Below are 18252 nucleotides of genomic sequence, written 5' to 3' on the forward strand. Positions count from 1 at the left end.
CCCCCCTCCTTACTTCACCAAGAATTGAGAGTTCTATCATTTCACGGTCGCTAAGCCCAAGACGGCCTCCGACCACCACATCTCCCACCAGTCCTTCTCTGTTTGTAAACAGCAGGTCGAGCGAGGCACCTCCCCTGGTAGGCTCACTTACCAGCTGTGTCAGGAAGTTGTCTTCCACACACTCCAGGAACCTCCTAGGCTGTTTCCTCTCTGCCGTGTTGTATTTCCAGCAGACGTCCGGGAAGCTGAAGTCCCCCACGAGAATAAGGGCTAGCGATTGAGAGACTTCTGCCAGCCGCTTGTAGAACTCTTCATCCATGACCATTTAATCTCATTTCACCTACCTACATCCAGTGCTGTGGACACCTTATTAATGTTAACTTATCAGACCTCAAAATTCTTTTTTGTTTTTCTCATTATCATCCAGATTATCTCAAAATTTCTTATTATCTCACATATTGCAGATTCCTCCTAGTATTTCATATTCCTGCCTACACAGAAATCTTGATTTGCTGCTTCAGTTACTGCAAATTTCTCTGTTCCAAAGTACTATTCCCTCTAATAATAGCAACAGTGATAGTTACAAAGGGGAGAGACAGGCACAGAAAATATAATACCAAATTAATAACCCAGCAAAAACATTCCTGTTTAATAAACCCACAGTACTAAACATTTGTATATGTAAACATACATCAAAAAATGTATTTCAAAATTATGAAGCTTTGTAACTTGTTTTCCTTTTTAAACTTCGCTTTTATTATTTTTGATTAAATTATCAAGCAGGTTTTGCAACATGCTGAGAAACAGTAAGAAGTGAAAACTATATAATTATTTTTCCCATTGAGGATAAGAAAATAAGTTTCCCTTCTATAAATCTTATTTGGCTTTAGACTCTAGTAAATAATTATTGCACCAATGAACTGCATTTGTCATGCAAACTGACAAGAAATAGTCTTCTATGGAGTAGTAAGTCTGTGAACAAAACAGTAACAAAAATGGTTGGCCATCAATGAAATCACAGATATGATATGCAGAGAGTAACTATATTTATAGCTTTAGCCTTTAGTATTCACTGCAATATTTAGTAAACTCTGTTCAAACTATAAAAGTAATAAGAAGTGTACTCAATATGAATGCAATTCAAATCAAAAGGTTTAAAGAACTCAAAGCAAAGTAATTTCCCAAATTTCAACCAGAATTACTAATTCACCTTCTAGAAATTGATTCAAAACTAAATCCAATTGTACCGCTTTCAGCAGCACACTGCCTGCTAGTTTAGGAGACAGGATGGGCATGCATTTGGCATCAGCAACTGATAGCTTCTAAAAATTTGACAAAAAGAAAACAACCAATCAGTGCATTTCCTGAAAACTACTACAGAGAATACCCACACACAAAATACAAAAGCTATTTCTTCCTTAAAAATACAAACTTTCTTTACACTAGGCATTTCTTTAATATCAAAACCTGATGTTTTGTTTTAAACCCTCACTTTCTCATTAAATTGTTTGAATACGAAATGTTAATTTTTAAGACAATACTTATTTGCAGAAGTTCTTGTAGTGACATGCATAATGTTGTTAACCACTTTTGGTATCTTATCATAATAGCCTGGTACTGTTAAGAAAAGACACCAAAAACCTCAGCTACTCCCAGGCAGTCTCAAATTTCACAGACTATAGGGCAGAGAGATAAGTAGGTGTACCAAAACAGCTCAGAACAAACTCAGGTGGAAAACCAGCTACAAATTTAACATCTAAAAATTTGTTTGGTTTTTTTTTTTGTTACAATCTTGTGATTTTTACACATTTTTAATAATATGCTATACTTTAGTCACTGCTTATTCAGTAACTAATCTGCAAACATGTAAACTGCACATTACAAAGGACAAAGAGAAAGTTTGAGGAAAGCTATTTAGTCCGTTATCATCTTTTGCTGTCTTTAAAACATTCAATTTTAGGGTATATTATATTCAGAAGATTTTTAGGAAAGACTTCTGAAATTCTTTATATAGGCCACAAACAAAAGCAAGATAGCAGCAGCAATCAATCCCTTATGACTGCAGTTTGTTTTCTGCAGCAGTTTAGCTGCATTTAGTGACATAATCCCTTGCCATCATTTGGTACATTTTCCTTTGTAAACAAGCCTTATGGGTCTTAGGGGAAATGATAATTTGTTCCTGACCAGTCCATACTAACAATTAGGTATAGGAGAAAAATTAATGGAGACTGTGAACAAGGAAAGTTTTAAAGAGTGCATCCTCTTGACAATGCTATGATGTGACATACAATTAAGGAAATCACGGTACCATATGTGACACTCTGAATGATGCAGACTCTGATACTCAGACTAAGACCAAAGCCACATTTTTCCCTCATATCATTAAAACTGCAGTTACCTGGCAGGCAAACTAAGCAAATCCAAGGCCAAACATGGGTGACAACTGCAAAATCGTAATTTAAAGAGCTCCTTTTAATACTAATAGACTATTAGATGTGTGGGTGAGCACACCTTTGACTAGAGGAATAAAAGAAAAAAAGGAGGGGAAGATAGGGAAATGGCTTCGGAGTATCATCCCTATAAAGAAAGTAGGATGTACAAGTTAGTTATGTAACAAATTCTGACTTTACAAATGAGGACATAACTACCCTGAAGGAGAACATGACATTTTATTAGGCACTTTCTTGCCATTTCCTAACATTACATATAGACAACTTCTTGAGAGGAAAATTAAATTTCTAACAAAGTAACTTTAACAAATGACAGAGGAAAAACTTCTGTAATAACTTAATGAAGATTTATAATTGCATACTGTAAGTACTTATACTCACAGAATGCCAATTAGATAATTGGCAGAACTCATACTGGCTGATGTATCAGATTTGATACACAGTGAGAAAAAGCAGACATTCATTTACATAACGATTAGAAATGAGCAGAGCAGCCTGGAGAACCTCTTAGACTCTTAACCTTTTCCTCACAATAAATCTTCCAGACAAACACATTTGCCTCGAAGGGGAAAAATTAACACTGGCATCTGGAAATAATACTCATGTACCACAAATTAAAAAGGAAAAAGACAAGATCAATTAAAATGCTTTGTATTTCAAGCTCAGTAGAGTCTCCTCTACTTTGGAGTGGTACCGCTCTACACTGGTAGGTCCACCAAGAATGAACATATCCTCAAGCACCAAAATTAGTGGACTGTTTTGGAAAGCACTGACTGAGTAAAAGCAAACGTGGCAACCTCCCCATTCAAGAATGATAGGCATAGCTTTAATAACACTTAGCAGCAAAAGGGGAGTTCTTAGCTTTCGACATGGTGTCAAATGCTACCTGTACTTACAGTTAGGTACCACACCAAGCTAAACTAATCATTGACATGATATCTTTCCAAATTCTGTTTACATTTCCTATTAGACACTAAAATATTCCTATCACTTTTAAGCATCTTTCAGTATTTTGTGTTCTACCAAGATTACACAGATAATAACTGGATGAATAAAAAGGAAATCTACTTCACTAAATAAATCATTAAGAGCTTTCAATACCCCAAAATAAGGACCTTCCAAAATACTGTAATGCTGACATTATACAAAGTGACAAAAGTGCAGTAAGCAAGCTGATTAAGATTATTTCCAGATATATGTATCTATATAAAAGTACCAGAAGGGGAAGAGGTACAATTTTAGCCACTGTGGTCTCAGGAAATACAAAGAATGTTGAAGATGCGTATCTCAATATGTAGCACCTGAAATAGTGGGGGGGCCCACATCCTTTCCACAATGGCCTAAAGAAAAGTTAAGCTGCTGGCTCCTGACCATGTTCACTAGGCACTATTTTGGGGACAAGGGCACATCTAATAAAACCCAACTACATCTACCTGTACTAGAAGAGTACTCTTGAAGCTGTACGTTCACAAACAAGCCATTAAGATTGTACACAAACTGCAATATGACTGAACAAGACCAGGAAATTATGACATTTGTGAATGTACTCATCCAGGTTGCTGTCACCTCTCATGTCTGATATGATTCTCTTCCACCAAACTTCAAGTTCTTCCATGTTTTTCAAAAAACTCTCACTGTTCTAGCTGTTATATGTCTATGCATACTCCCCTCGTGCGCCGAGCATGGAGACACCATTACTCCGTAAGTGTACCCTTACTCCCTAAATCTTGTTACTGGACTCTACAGTTATATACATCAGTTTAAAGACAAAGGTCTTTAATTTATTTTATGAAGTAACAAGAGCTATGAAAATGCACGTGGATAGATATGAGTGGCAAACAGGCAGTAAGAGTATAAAATGTGAAAATGATATGGATGCATAATTCAGTCAGACACAAAAAAATGCTAACATTGAATGGCCAGACTCAAACAGCAAATGCAGATAATTAGGTAGTATTTAGTTTATGCAAAACCCCAAGTAATACCAGGAAATTACTAACTGAAAAGGTGCTGCAACACACTAATCAGGAAAGAAGCAGTTACTGTTCTTTTTTTAATATGAACTTCTAAAGACTAACACAATGTGCAGCTGTGTGTAGGAAGATAAACAGGATGCTGGATCGGAGGACTATACGCATACATAATAAAATGCAATGGTACCGTTGGCACTAAAGACATGGCGTTCCATGTATCATTGGATGATACTGCCTAGACAAGAAAGCTACAGTTTGGCTAATAAACTGTCACTTTATAACCTGCTTAGTCCAACTAATTAGCCTGAGAATGACTGTGAACTACAACTGCTCTGCAGCGATTCCCATCTTATCTGCTCTAAAATCCTTCACTCTTAATGCTGTCAAAGGCACTATATTTGAAATCGGAAATAATTTTTGCCATACTGGTTTTAAATGAATAATGATGGAAGCTTTAGCTTCCCGCAGAAAGTCCCAAGTCCACATACGTATAGTTATAAACACGACCACTAACTAGAAAAATACCTAAAAGCAATTAATTAATACTACAGAGTTCAGAGGGAGAATAAAAAAAGGTCACTCCTTAATATTTTCCCCAACATTTTATCCATAAAGGAACTCTGAGGGAAGAATGAGAATACACATTACCTTCATTTTTCCCCAGTACTTTTGTCTATTCCCTCCCTTTCCTCCCTAAAATAACCTGATGCTCTTGGGACAGCTCCAGCTATAGGCTAGAGGAAGCAACTGACAAAAAGAGTGAAATCCTCAGAAGTGCTAGACACAGTGCAGATGCCTGTTTTCCCTATAGCAGAATCTTGAAAATCTGAGCTTGCTACTGGTACCACCCCTGACCATCGTACAGGAGCAAGCTGAGGGTAGAACCTTGCCCTCAGCTTGGCCTTCCCAAGCGAGCCCATGTCATGGCCATCCTTGGGAGACAAAATTCTGTTCTGTCTCTGCAGCTGAGACATCTTGAACTGGCTTTGGATGTCAAGTAATATCTAATCAGGAACCTGGTTAGTGAGGTACTCCAACAGGAAAAACTACTTAAGCTTTTCTTGAAAACACCGTTTATATGAATCAAAATATTTTGTTTAAATACTGTATTATATTTAAAAGATTTTTGCTTAAAATTTGCAAATGGACTTGCACAAGAAGCTTGCTTTTGAAAAATTTTATTTTTAACACAAGTTTCAGATGTGAGATGCAGCAAGCATATGTAATACAATCCGTATGAAATGGCAAAACCAGAGTGACTCACATTGTTCAGTAGTAGAAGGCACAATCACTTGACAGAATCAATGTCACACATTCTGCCTGAAGGTATGTTTGGCCCCGGCAGTCTATCAGTTATATCAGTTGTATAGTAAAATTTTCGTAGCTTTGATGTAAATATGTCCACTAAAGAGACACTTTTTTATTCGAGAAGCAGCTTTCTTAAACGATTTGAGTATCTGAAAAATAAAGCTGCCATTTGCAGAAGGTTTTATTATGTTAAGGACTGCCAGAAATAATTGGCTCTTACAGCAGGAAATTTGGAGCAGCTGAAGGTAGTTCAAAATAACCCGGTTATCTAAAGCAGTTTCTTTTTTCCTTCCTCTTTAAAAGAAACTTCACAGGAAGACAGACCTTAAGTTCAGCACCTTAAATTTTAGATTACACCTCTTTAAGAACATTTCGAATATACTCATAAGTAATATAACATTGTTACATTTACTGAAAAAAAACAAAAGCTTTCTCATAAAGCAGCTGCTTCATTTGCCTTTGGCTAGATGTTTGTTCTGATGATCTAGGACAAAAAAAGGAAAGCTTCTGTGCACATTAAAAGCAATGAAGCCTCGTTAAGTTTTACATCTAAGAGTTTCCTGATTTTTTAGGTAGTGACTACATATTCTACAGCTTTACAGCTACTAACATAGTTTTAGGATTTGTGAGCAACATCTAAATTCCCATTAGACAATACTTAAGACTTTTCAGGAAATCTGGCAGACTAAAGGTAAACTCATGCAGCCTTGTCTTCCTGACTTTCAAACAGACAAGAATAATCTGAAGGTAAGTATGGACTGAACTCTCACCTAAATATGTGTTATACATGAATTCTAGTAGTGACAATGTAGAAGTCAGTGTAACACTACTCAGCGTTTTCATTACAAACTTTTAGTCTGTACATATATTCAGCAACGACGATGGCTGGAGAAAGGACAATAGTAAAAGTTGCTTGCTATAGAAATCTACAGTGCAAAAACTGTTTCGCAGTCTTTCACAGCATCTCTTCCATTTAATGTCATAAAGGGGAAAACCAGGATGAAAGTTCAGATCTACACACAACAGGAAGGAAAACTGAACAAACATTGTTCCCTGGAAGGGACAACAAAATACTAACAAGCCAACTAAAGCAACCACTTAATCACAGATGAGAGAAGCAACTAGTTCAATATTAATATGAGAATGGACAATAAAATATGCAGTGCTGTTTCCTCACTTTTACTAAATGACATTTTCCATGAAATAGAAGAAAGGTTACTATATTGCTATGAAGCCAAATAAAAAGTTAATATAATGTAGCATGACAATTCTACTTTTTTAAGTTTCTCTTGGCAAAAAAAGAGGCAATAAAACTATTATATTGGAATATTTATCTGCAGAATTGTGAAATACCTTAAAAACCATCTCAAGGGCCTTTGAAGCATTCTTATTTAAGGCATTGTACATTTGCTTACCTATTCAATGATGGCAGAAGTGAAAGCAATGCCAAAGCAGAAAGTTTTCTTCTTTCTGGCTGAGTGATGTTATCCATCCGATCAACCCACATTTCAATCACGTTACCAAGAATTTGGTCCAACTGCAATGGGAAACAGAATATTCCTTTTCATTTATGAGTACTTCAGCACATTTAGAAAATAATTTATTTTAATTTTTCTCCCAACTGAATACATTATTCAATCTGGGAAGGACAGCATACAGCTATGTATACCTGACAGAAGTAGCAAGCAACAGGTATTTTTAAAGTTTTCTATGACAGTGCTTCCAGACCCTGAACCCCCCTCACCATTAACTGTAACCTAGAAGTTAGAGATGCATTTAATTAATGGACAGGGCACTGATTCAGAACAGTGAATTACTCAAACAGTTTTCCTGTAACAGTCTAATACATATAAAGCATATGAACTTACTCTCTGTTTTACCTTCACTGGTGACAAATAAAAAAAAAAAAAAGACTTGTCTTTACCTGTTTGAAAACTGGATTATACCTAAGGATAAGAAAATTACTAATTTTCACTTAAAGACATAGTAGAACGCTTGTAGCAAAAGAACCTCAGTAACTTCACCAGTGAAACTGGAGCACACTGAACCTGATACTCCTAGAAACTCACTGGAGAACGATTAGACTGTTATCCCTGGTGCAAGACCCATCAAGATGGCACAAGGAAACTCTCACCCTGCAATATCATGCAAACTAAAGGGGTTTATATGGCTTACTGTGGGATGCAGCAGGAAGAGAAATTAGAGATTGTATAAAACTTCAAATGAGATGTTTTAAGGTAATTGTGGGAACATGTAAAACTTGTTTCAGGATGTTCAGGGGAAGGACCAAAGGAGGGGAAAGGGCCCCTTTCCAAGGTGGACTGGGGAGGAACAAGCACGGAAAACAGAAGGAAAAGTCAAAAGGTCAAAAGAATGCAAGACTTTCACATGCAATCCAGCTGAAATACCAAGACAAAAATCCTTACCTCCTGACCCAATTCACGTGCCATCTGGCTCAAAAGTAATGAAAAAAAACTTGCATTTTGTAGTAGAACTCGACCCATGATCCCCAGATAAGTAGACATCACCACTGGGTATCTCTGAAACAAAAGTAAACCAGAACAAAGGGGCCTTAGTTTAATTAAGAGAAAAATACTTTGCATGTGGAGCAGAAATACATCGAAAATATTTGCATGAATCCTTTATGTATTTTCTTAAATTTGAAATTATAAATTAATTTAAAAGCCTCTAAGAACACAAGACTGAGCAAGCAATCACTACCACAGTTTCTCAATTCTTACAATAGGAAAACTATGGCAATCTCAAAGTCAGTTTCTGCCAAACAGCCAAGACAACCTGCAAGGTGATTTCACCTTAAATTTAAAAACCTGCATCTTAAGGAATAAACCATATATTGTACTGTTAAAAAATTACTTTCAAAGTTGATTATGGTTCAAAATTACTATTTACAATTTTAGTAACATTAAGAAGTGCTTAGTATTTCTGAAGTTGTTGTCACTTAGTTTGCTGAGAGAAACTATAATACATTTGGCAATAACTAATTTGCAAGTGTCTCAAAATTAACTGGATACAGTAATAAGCTCATTAGTTTATTAACTTGTTATTACTTTTAATTTTAAAAGAAGCTACAGATTTCTTTGTATTAAATTCAGCATCTAACAATACAACAGTAAGTATTTTGTAGAATTGCCTAATTGAAAAACAAAATGCCAACATTTACCTGAAAACATTAACCCAGATTAATACCTTTTTGAATAGGGAACAATTAATTTATTAGTCTTAAATCAGAAGACATTTTAATAATCCACTCTCCAGTTTTGTGTCTTCTTAAACTGCAAACCATTCAAACAAATTGTCTTTTTTGTGTTCTGTACAGCAAAAAGTACTTTGTGGAGTAATATTACTTGGCTTAATCTTAGAAATATCTTATTCAACTCAGTAATAATGGGAGGCAAATATTGATATCTGAAAGTCTTCAACTCTGAAAAAAGCAAAGGTTTTCATCAAAAAAGTCAAAAGCGTAGAGAATTCCACCCACTGATTCTGCTGATTGAAGTACTTTTTTTTCTCCTGCTAGTACTGCAAGATTCAACACCATTAAAGCATACTGGATTTTACTCCTTTTTATCCAACATGGAAATTTGTTGAAGGCAAAGAGAGAGAAAAGGGAGAACTTAAAGACATCTAAGCAAGCAAAATCTTAAAGCCTCTTCTGTCTCACACAAAGCATTCTCACATCCTTCAGCTCTTCATATTACGTATGTCAATTAGAAAATGAAGGTCAAGTCAATCTTCTCCTCGTCCAGTTTGTTTTTCTCTGGTGCAGATACACTTAAAAAGGAGTAGTATAAGTGTCTTTAAAAAACCCCAACAAGAAACTCCAACACCTCCAAAGGATCTAACTAAGCACAGAGTCATAGCACCTTATCAGTGTTGATAGTGAAAGAATGGCAGAATAAAATTTGTGTTATTTTATTAAAATAAACACTAGATGACAAAATAAGTGACGGATATGTTGCTTTAACTCTTGCGGTACTATATTACTTTTACAGACTTAAAATAGCTGTCAAAGATCTATCACATGCTCTTAAAACAAGAGAAAATGCAACATCAATATGAGAAAACTGAACCAGATAACATAAGGTACTTTCCTGTTCAAAAGGAAAAGTAGAGAGTAGTTAAAGAGTAACTCTTACCTCCCCGTCTATAATCCCCCTGAATATTGATGGCAGAAGGGGTTGAAACATTTGAGGACCCAAAACAGGGTTTACTTTTAGGACATTTTCTACAACCTTAGAAACAAAAGCGAGTTAGACAATTAGTAAAATACATTTTAAAATCTTAACTGAAGCATTAAAACTATATACACTGGTCTATATATAAAGTCCTGGTAGGATGTCTACCATTAAATAGCAGCAAACCCCCGGATTGCTGAAAGTATATTCTAGTGAAGTACCCTGCAAACCTGATCTGCATAATGGACCTGATGAAAACTGACATGCCAAGTGAAACCCACCCAGCCAAGCACTTCCTCATCAGCCTCCTCTGGGCCCTGGCAAAGCTGATGAGGTGGGTTGGAAGGAAGGACCTTGATAAGGCTCCAGGAAAAGTAGCTTGATGAGGTGGGTTGGCAGGGAGGATCACCAGCAGTTTAAGGTTTATTTCCATACCTTTGTCCTGTCACTTTTTTGAAGAACCATTGATTAGGACCTACCATCTCTCCGCAGGCGATCAGGTAACCACAAATGCTCTCTGATGTGCTATTCTCAGTACCCTGCACGTTGGTTCCCAGTTTTTACATTCTTTCCCCTTTGCTTCTCAGCTCTCTTTCCCCAGCCCATAAGCTGTTCCCTGAAGTAATTTTTTTCCCCCCATAAGCTGTTCCCTGAAGTAATTTTTTTCCCCCCATAAGCTGTTCCCTGAAGTAATTTTTTTCCCCCCATAAGCTGTTCCCTGAAGTAATTTTTTTCCTCCCATGCACGTTCCCTGAAGTAATTTTTTTTTTTCCTGTGTTATTCAGGCTTTCTTTCACCCAGCTGTTCGGGCTCTCCCCTTGTACCAAGATGGAGACAGGAAGAGGCTGTGAGAATAATGGGCCGACACCTGTTCACTCCTATGGGTAGTAAGGACAGAGACCACACACCTATACACTGATGTGTATAAAGCATATAAAGGTACCATACAGGTACCTCCCTTAAACACTCTTCCCAATCTCCGCCTCCTTTCAGCTCAGAGGGACTTCCACAAGGAACTACTCTTCTGTGCTCTTGTCCAGGTCTCCCCTAAACCTTTTTTCTTTCTGAGCCTTGTTCCTACTAGCTTCATTTAATGCTCTCTATTTCTTGCCTTGAGAGAGTTGTGAAGCAGTTGACCCCTTTCAATGCTTCTCAATTTTGTAGACCTTTAATATGCTGTTATATGGAGGTGAACATAACTTTTCCCCCACTCATCTTTTCTGGGTAATAGAAGTTTTGGCTAACTCATTTGTTCCTTGTACAGAGTCTTTTCAAACCTTTTATTGTCTGTGTCAGATAATTAGAAAATCAAGACACATCAAGCCTCAGCAGTCTTGTGATAAATCACCTTATCAGTCCAAATTAGTGTTTTTCAACCTTATCCATTTATTTACCGTCCTAATGTCTATTTTCAGTCCAGCCAAGGCTGTTTGTAGGAAAATATTTCAGAGAACACTCCCAGGTATTTCTGTTCCCAATATTTATCTCAGGGGTTTTTTGTTTAACAAGTCAGCATAGTGACGCCTGACAAAACATTTTCCTTTTTGTAAAAATACTTACATGGATTATAGCTCAGTTATCCCTCTGGAAGCAAGTAGGTATACTAGGAAGGTGTATGTATATTGGACAAACCTTGTGGGTAATGCAAGGTCACACTGGGAGCCGAGTGAATAAATGATACTATATTAGCAGCATCATTTCATTTTAGAGATCTGATTAAAAGCTGCTGCATCAAACATTTGCCCAACTATAGACTCTAAATAATAATATTGATAGAGAGGAATTGACATTTTAAATTCCAGAACTAGAGTCCTTAAGCTCCTCACAGCAGGGACTACAAACAGGGAGGACTATCAGCTTCTCCTGTTGTTTTCTGTCCTGGGATTCTGCAAGCAGTTGTGCAAACCACCAAAGAGGTAGGTGGGATCTAAGTTTTCTCCTCCATTGCATTTATAATGAACTGAATTCAAGTCCAAGTTTTTTAAGCAACACAGAGTTCCCAGTTAGTGCAGCCACTGGAAGCCTAAGTAGTAATACACTACAGTTACTACTCAACTATCTTTCAGTGCATACTCCAGCTTTATTTCCTGAAATTCTTCAAAAGGCACATTTAAAGTATCATGCTTAATATTTCAAAAGCTTATGAATTTCATAACATTTCTTTCATAATACCATTTGAAGTTTGTGTGAAAATTGTTTTCTTAGTACTTTGAAAAACCTCTAGCAACTCTATTTAAGCAGTTGTTGCCATTACAATGGCAACTTATGCCAAAAGCAAAGACTGTTTGAACACTATGTCATGGTACAAATGCAAGTATGCTACACAAAGGAATGTGATAGAGCACATACATCCAACATTCAATAAAGATTGGAAAAGCTTGGCTCTAGACCTATTAGGCTCTAGCAGTCATACAGAAATGCAGAAAAGAAAAGTGAATCTTGATCATTTGGTGCTTATTTAAATCATAAAATCACCTAAACAGTTTTTATAATAATACACATAAGTATGCAGACTTATTACTTAACCCTTATCTTGCCAGTTTTTTAATGTGCAGTTACAAAAATTGAACTGTATGATTATTTTTCTTATTGGTATTGAATACTGAAAAGGAAAACCAACATTAAAAAAATTAGAAAATACAATATTATTATTGTTGTTTGTATTAGCAAAGGTATCAATACTGGTTGATAGGGTACAGACAAAACTCAGATTTGGATGGCTAGATACAGCAATTAGATAATTACCTTGGCGCATTTTGATTAGAAACACTCAAAATTAACCTAGATTAACATACAAGTATGATTTTGACTTTAGGGTTGAATGATTTCTTAATGTTGCATTTTCGTCTGAATTATGATTTTTTTTTCTGAATTCTGAACCAAGCTGAAAACTGAATTAGGACAACTCTTAAAACTCATTAATCAGATTGATTTTGCCCTTTTATTTTGTAATTAGAAGTGTAAGTATCATTTGTGTTATACTGTGGTACTCTTTTCCATTCTAAAATTCAATTAGAAATAAACAACTTTGATTAGCTTCCTACAACTTCCACGAGTCCACTGATAGCCAAAGATTAAATCAAGTTACTTTGACCCAAACACAATCCTTGTTTTGCAATTCAATGCTCTCAAGATTTTCTATACATAGCATTATCTTTGCAATGCAGTGCTTGGTCATCTGGCTGTTTAAGTGTGCTGTTGCCAGGCTGTAGAACAAACTATTTTCATGAAGATCCAGGACCTTACTAACCACCTTTCTCTAGTAATCTAGAAAATAATCAAATGGGAAAGGTTATCAGGGACTCTTAATCCAAATCCATCTATACAAAGGAGGACTCAAAACTAGCTTCGAACTCATTTACTTAAAGACAATACTTTGGAATTGCATGAAATAATGAAAGCATTGCAGAGAGGGTATAGGAACAGCGTGTTAGGTGATTATCTTTTAGGGTGCTCTATTTAAGGCTATACTAACCTTCTCTTGGGAGAAGTAGTATTTTTAAAAAATACATGTGTGTATATACGCACTCTCTATACACACGCACACACTTTAAATATGTAGTTTAAAACACCACTGACTCCAGTGTCAAAGTGTGCTAAATAAGCTGTTTTCTTCTACATGTTCTACATTCATCGTACTTGAAAATACTGCTCTAACCTGACAAAACACTAGCAAGAATAGTGGATGTACAGAGCTGAATATCTGGGTATTATTTTTATTACACTCTACCTTTAAAACTTGAACTTGACCTTCAGTAGTTATGTCCTTCAAAAGTTCACAAAATGACCGGCATAAGTCAGCAGCATACATCTGAAATTAAATGAAAAAGAAGGTATTACGCAAACATGTTTTATATCTATGTACATATTTCAAAACTCAACACATTAAGATTACACATGTCCAAAGACCCAGCTTCTCTTCAAAGATCATATTTGCTAAAATGCTTGTCTTTCCTGAACTAATTAAAATCTAATCTAAGCACTGTTATTTTTTTAACATTGCAGGTTTTTTAAACAATCAAGCTCAATGAATTTTCTAATGAAGAAGGTGTGAGAACAAGGCATAACATCTCTAGTTCAATTCTTGCTAGAATTTATGATCATAACATTAATCTAGTAGGATAATTAGAGTAACTGTTACTACCCCGGCACAGGACCTTTTCAGGTACCAAAGTATTAAATCAATCCACAAAACATTAATTCTAAAGACTAATCTTTCTCAAATCTGATTTAATTGAATGCCCACCATGTGCCATAAAGAGCTAAAATTAGAACAATATGCTTGTATACACATAAATGAGTAAGAGTATAAATGTTTGTGTACAATGTTTTCCAACATGAGAGAAAAAAATAGTTTGCCAGTAGGGAACTAAGGTGCTAATACGAATCTTTATATAATGGTAACATACCTGTAAAAATTCAGATGATGATAAGAAAATATAAGCATTGATGATCTTATAGCAATTTTTGAGGTTTTCTGAACTCAGTTCTGGAAAAAAAGAAATTACACTTTAGAACCTCATCACCAAACTGAAGTAAAACTAAAACGATTCACTTCTAAAAGTCTTTTTCCTCACACAGCTTTTAAGTGCCAGATGCCTACAAATAGAAAAAAGTTATCTTAGATTCAGTACCATTCAGGTTCTGTCTCCCTGCCAAAGACAATAACAAAAGAGGGATAACAGCTCTGATGTTCTCACATGGAAGCACAAGAAATCCTATGACCTCAAAAAGCCAATGCTAATTAAAAAAACAACAAAAAAAAAAAGAGTCGAGTTTTGGATGCGATAGTGGGCTAAGAAGATATTAAAGACGGAACAAATGAAACACGTAATTAAGAGAACTACAGCTACTGATAAATGCTCTCTCTCACATTTGAGTAAGTAAATGCTGAGTAGAAACCGTGAAATAAAGATTGAAGTTCTGCTCTTCTGACCCAGGTGCCACATCAAATAGCATTGAGCTTTTGGACTGAAACACACTGAGCTTTAGGCCATACCTTGAGTATTTCAGTAAGGTAAGCATATCCATTTAAGAGACAGATACACACAGGCGATGGTATACAGCAGCAGTTTGAAGAGAGAAAAAAGACATGTCCTCAGGCCGCACCTGTAAGACTGTTTTTAAAAAAAAAATCACCCCAGAACATCTATAAACACAATTCATAGCAAAACAAAAGTGTTCAAAGTTGCACATGGAGATTGATACTAGTGCAGAAAGCCAACAGCCCTCGTTGTCTGAAAACAAAACAGAAGACCAAAAAACCTCAATGGGCTTGCTAAATTTTCTTAAAACCGGTTTGGGAGGCAGACTATTCTTGGTAAAGTAAGTGGACTTCTGCTCCACCACCTTTAATTAATATTCCAATAAAATCATCATGGAAAGCCAACAGGAAAATACTTTTAAGTAAGTTTTAAATAAAATTCCTTACCAGATTGAACTAACACCAGCAGCTGGCTAAGACCTGGAATGTCTTCCATGGCTTACATGAACGCAGCCTGTATCACAGTGTGGCTTACACCTAGTGATGCTTATATAGAAAAATTTCCACAAAAAATATCACATGACAGAAACTATGGCTGGTTTTCCATTATAATGTCTGAAAAGTTCTGGGGAGTTTTAGCAGTTTCTCTTCTTTTCCCTCTCATTAGAAAGAACGTTAATGTTCCTGTTATCTGACATGGCCATTGGACAGCTTTGAATGCATGACTACTTTCATACCTCAGTGCTTGGACAAGTCATGTCTTGTTATCACTTATTTTGAATATTTTCGTATCTTGACTTGAAAATAGATGATTTTTCACCTATCCATCCAATATTCTCATTAAAAGATTCCAATACATCTATAAATTAGCTTTAGTAGTGTACTAATAGTGTTACACGTTTCTTGAAGTTACTGCATTCTCCTTAGAGGTCTGCAGGGTTTTTTTTTTCTTACTGGATACAACCGTATTTCAAGTTTCAGACACTGATGCAGTAGCCAAACTGTAAAGAAATGGTCATATGAACATGAAGTGCTACCAAGCTTTCCATAACTTTCCATTCTGTGATAACTGATACAAAGGCAATAAAGTACGAGTAGCAAAATTGCAGGAAGTAAGTTATTTCAGGCCAGCAGGAAAAAAAACAGGTAAGATAAATGTCGTGGAAACGACAGAATTTCAGTCACTCATCTGTGCATAAAGCTCAATGTTTAGTAAAAGCATTTTTCCAGAAAGATATCACCTTCAACTGATTACATTTAAAAACCAATTATGCATCAATTCTCTTGCCAGGTTTTCCTGAATCAAACATATCTTTTCCTGAATTAATACACTCCTCTGGGTTTTGCTGGGGACCAGAGGAATTATTCTACTTCCAGTAACCTGCTTTTTGCCATTACCTTTACAAGTACAGCACAGGCACATTAAACCTGATGCTTCTTGGAACAGGTATGTCTTGACTTTGACCATATTCCCAACCTGAAATTGTATCAGATTCAGCTGTCATTTTAAGCAGTCTCAGTGCAGAAATGCATCCATCCTCTGAGAATTAATGTATTCCTCCATTCCACATTATTCAACCTGCTGCACCAAGAGATGGATTAAAGAACCTCTGCAACCCCTCTATAGGGCAATTATATTTCAACAGAATTTAAACATTAGCAGCAGTGCTGACATGAAAACCAAATGACAATTATGCTGTGAACAATTACTGTACATCAGTGATAGCACCACAGTTATGCAAATGAAATCAAGCTTTCATATCAAATGCAACATTCTACTCCTGTATCTAAGATTTAAGGAAAGCCCTGGCTACTTTAAAAGGCAAATCTAATTGATTTGTACAACTCCTCCAACATTCAGTTCCAACAGCAGTGGTATCCTGAAATGGATATGAAAAGCTCTTTTCAGAAGGACAAATATATCTGGAAAGGAACAACTACATATTACTTTCAGACTAGTTAAAAAAGAAAAATCAAACACATTTCTACATTCTTCCCCTTTCAGCTGACTGTTAAAAATTAAAGAGATGTCACTGCCCTGACATATACCTATGGTGACATATGGCACAGGCCTGTGATATGGCCATGACAAAGGCATGTTCAAATAATATATGACATATGGCACAGGCCTGTGGTATGGCCATGACAAAGGCATGTTCAAATAATGAAAAACCTAGTATGAATGAATGAATCACAAAAAAAAAATCATTAACTAAATCTCAAACCAATTTTTTTTACACATCACACATTGGAATTGCTTGCCAACAGATAAGCATGTTTTAAAGAAGTCTCCTAAAAGATTCAGGAGAAGCAATGGCAAGCAATTACTTCTGTAGGCTGTAAAATTAAGTTAGGAAAAAAAGTCAAAGAACGCTGAAGGTATATTCTTGTCAGTAAGACAACTGGCTCCAGCAGAGAAAGCACAAGAGGAGGCAGCATAGAGGCCCTCAAAGTTCAGGTTTCTAAGGTATTACTGGTGGGCCAGGAAGCAACGATAGACAAGCAAGTGCTTGTGCAGTACATAGTCTTGGCAAGTATCTTAAGAGCACTTAAAAAAAATTGTGCAACAGGTGATATATTCATTTGCAGTCATCTAAACATGCATTCACCAACAGGAAAAAAAAACCCCACAGCAACACCTTTCTATTAAGTGATATCCATAGCACACTTCAAAAACTACCAGACATAATTTGTACACAGTATATCTCATTCAGTTTTATATCACTTTGCTGAAGAAAACATACTGTTATAACACAGAAATCATAAATCAAGTTTTGTACTTTGATGGTTAAGCTAAACTCCCAAATCCAATGGGAAATACTAGGTGCTTAAAGAGCTCTTAAGAGTCCTGAATCAGAACCATCAATCTATCACTGCACACCTCCTGAATTTTCTGAAGAAATACTGTGTACAGTCACAATCAAGTCCCACAGGACCTTGCCCATAAAGGCAATTAGACAAAGCAAAAGCTACAACACAATGAATAACCAACAACCTGAATAATACACAATCCAGCCTACTGTCTGTACCTCCTTAAACATAACCAAACTGTCTACTTATATAAAAATGGTTATCAGTATTATTTTCCACAGTCCCTTTGGGTCTGAGTTATCAAAGCTGCACTGTATCTATTTACATACACTGTTCAATTCCCACAGAAGTTTGTCCCCTATTATTGTATATGAATACCTCTAAGAAGTAATATTTATGCAAGACTCAAAAATCATAGAATTGTAGAATAGTTTGGGTGGGAAGGGCCCTCTAAGGGTCATCTAGTCCACCCCCCCTGCCGTGGGCAGGGACATCTTCAACTAGATCAGGTTGCTCAGAGCCCTGTCCAG

General features: G+C 36.1%; 1 protein-coding gene across 2 annotated transcripts in view; it reads right to left on the reverse strand.

The window, feature by feature from the left end:
* IPO11 (importin 11) overlaps positions 1-18252 on the reverse strand; it is a 105584-nt gene that overhangs the window by 28728 nt on the left and 58604 nt on the right. For both annotated transcript variants that reach the window (XM_009272498.2, XM_019470275.1), the window contains 5 exons: positions 14337-14416; positions 13658-13738; positions 9889-9984; positions 8158-8271; positions 7147-7268 (listed from right to left, as the gene is read on the reverse strand). In XM_009272498.2, the coding sequence (XP_009270773.1) occupies positions 7147-7268; positions 8158-8271; positions 9889-9984; positions 13658-13738; positions 14337-14416 (493 nt within the window). The remainder of the gene's footprint in view (positions 1-7146; positions 7269-8157; positions 8272-9888; positions 9985-13657; positions 13739-14336; positions 14417-18252) is intronic.

The sequence above is a fragment of the Aptenodytes forsteri genome, unplaced genomic scaffold (assembly GCF_000699145.1).
Source record: "Aptenodytes forsteri isolate BGI_AS27 unplaced genomic scaffold, ASM69914v1 Scaffold92, whole genome shotgun sequence".
Lineage (NCBI taxonomy): Eukaryota > Metazoa > Chordata > Aves > Sphenisciformes > Spheniscidae > Aptenodytes > Aptenodytes forsteri.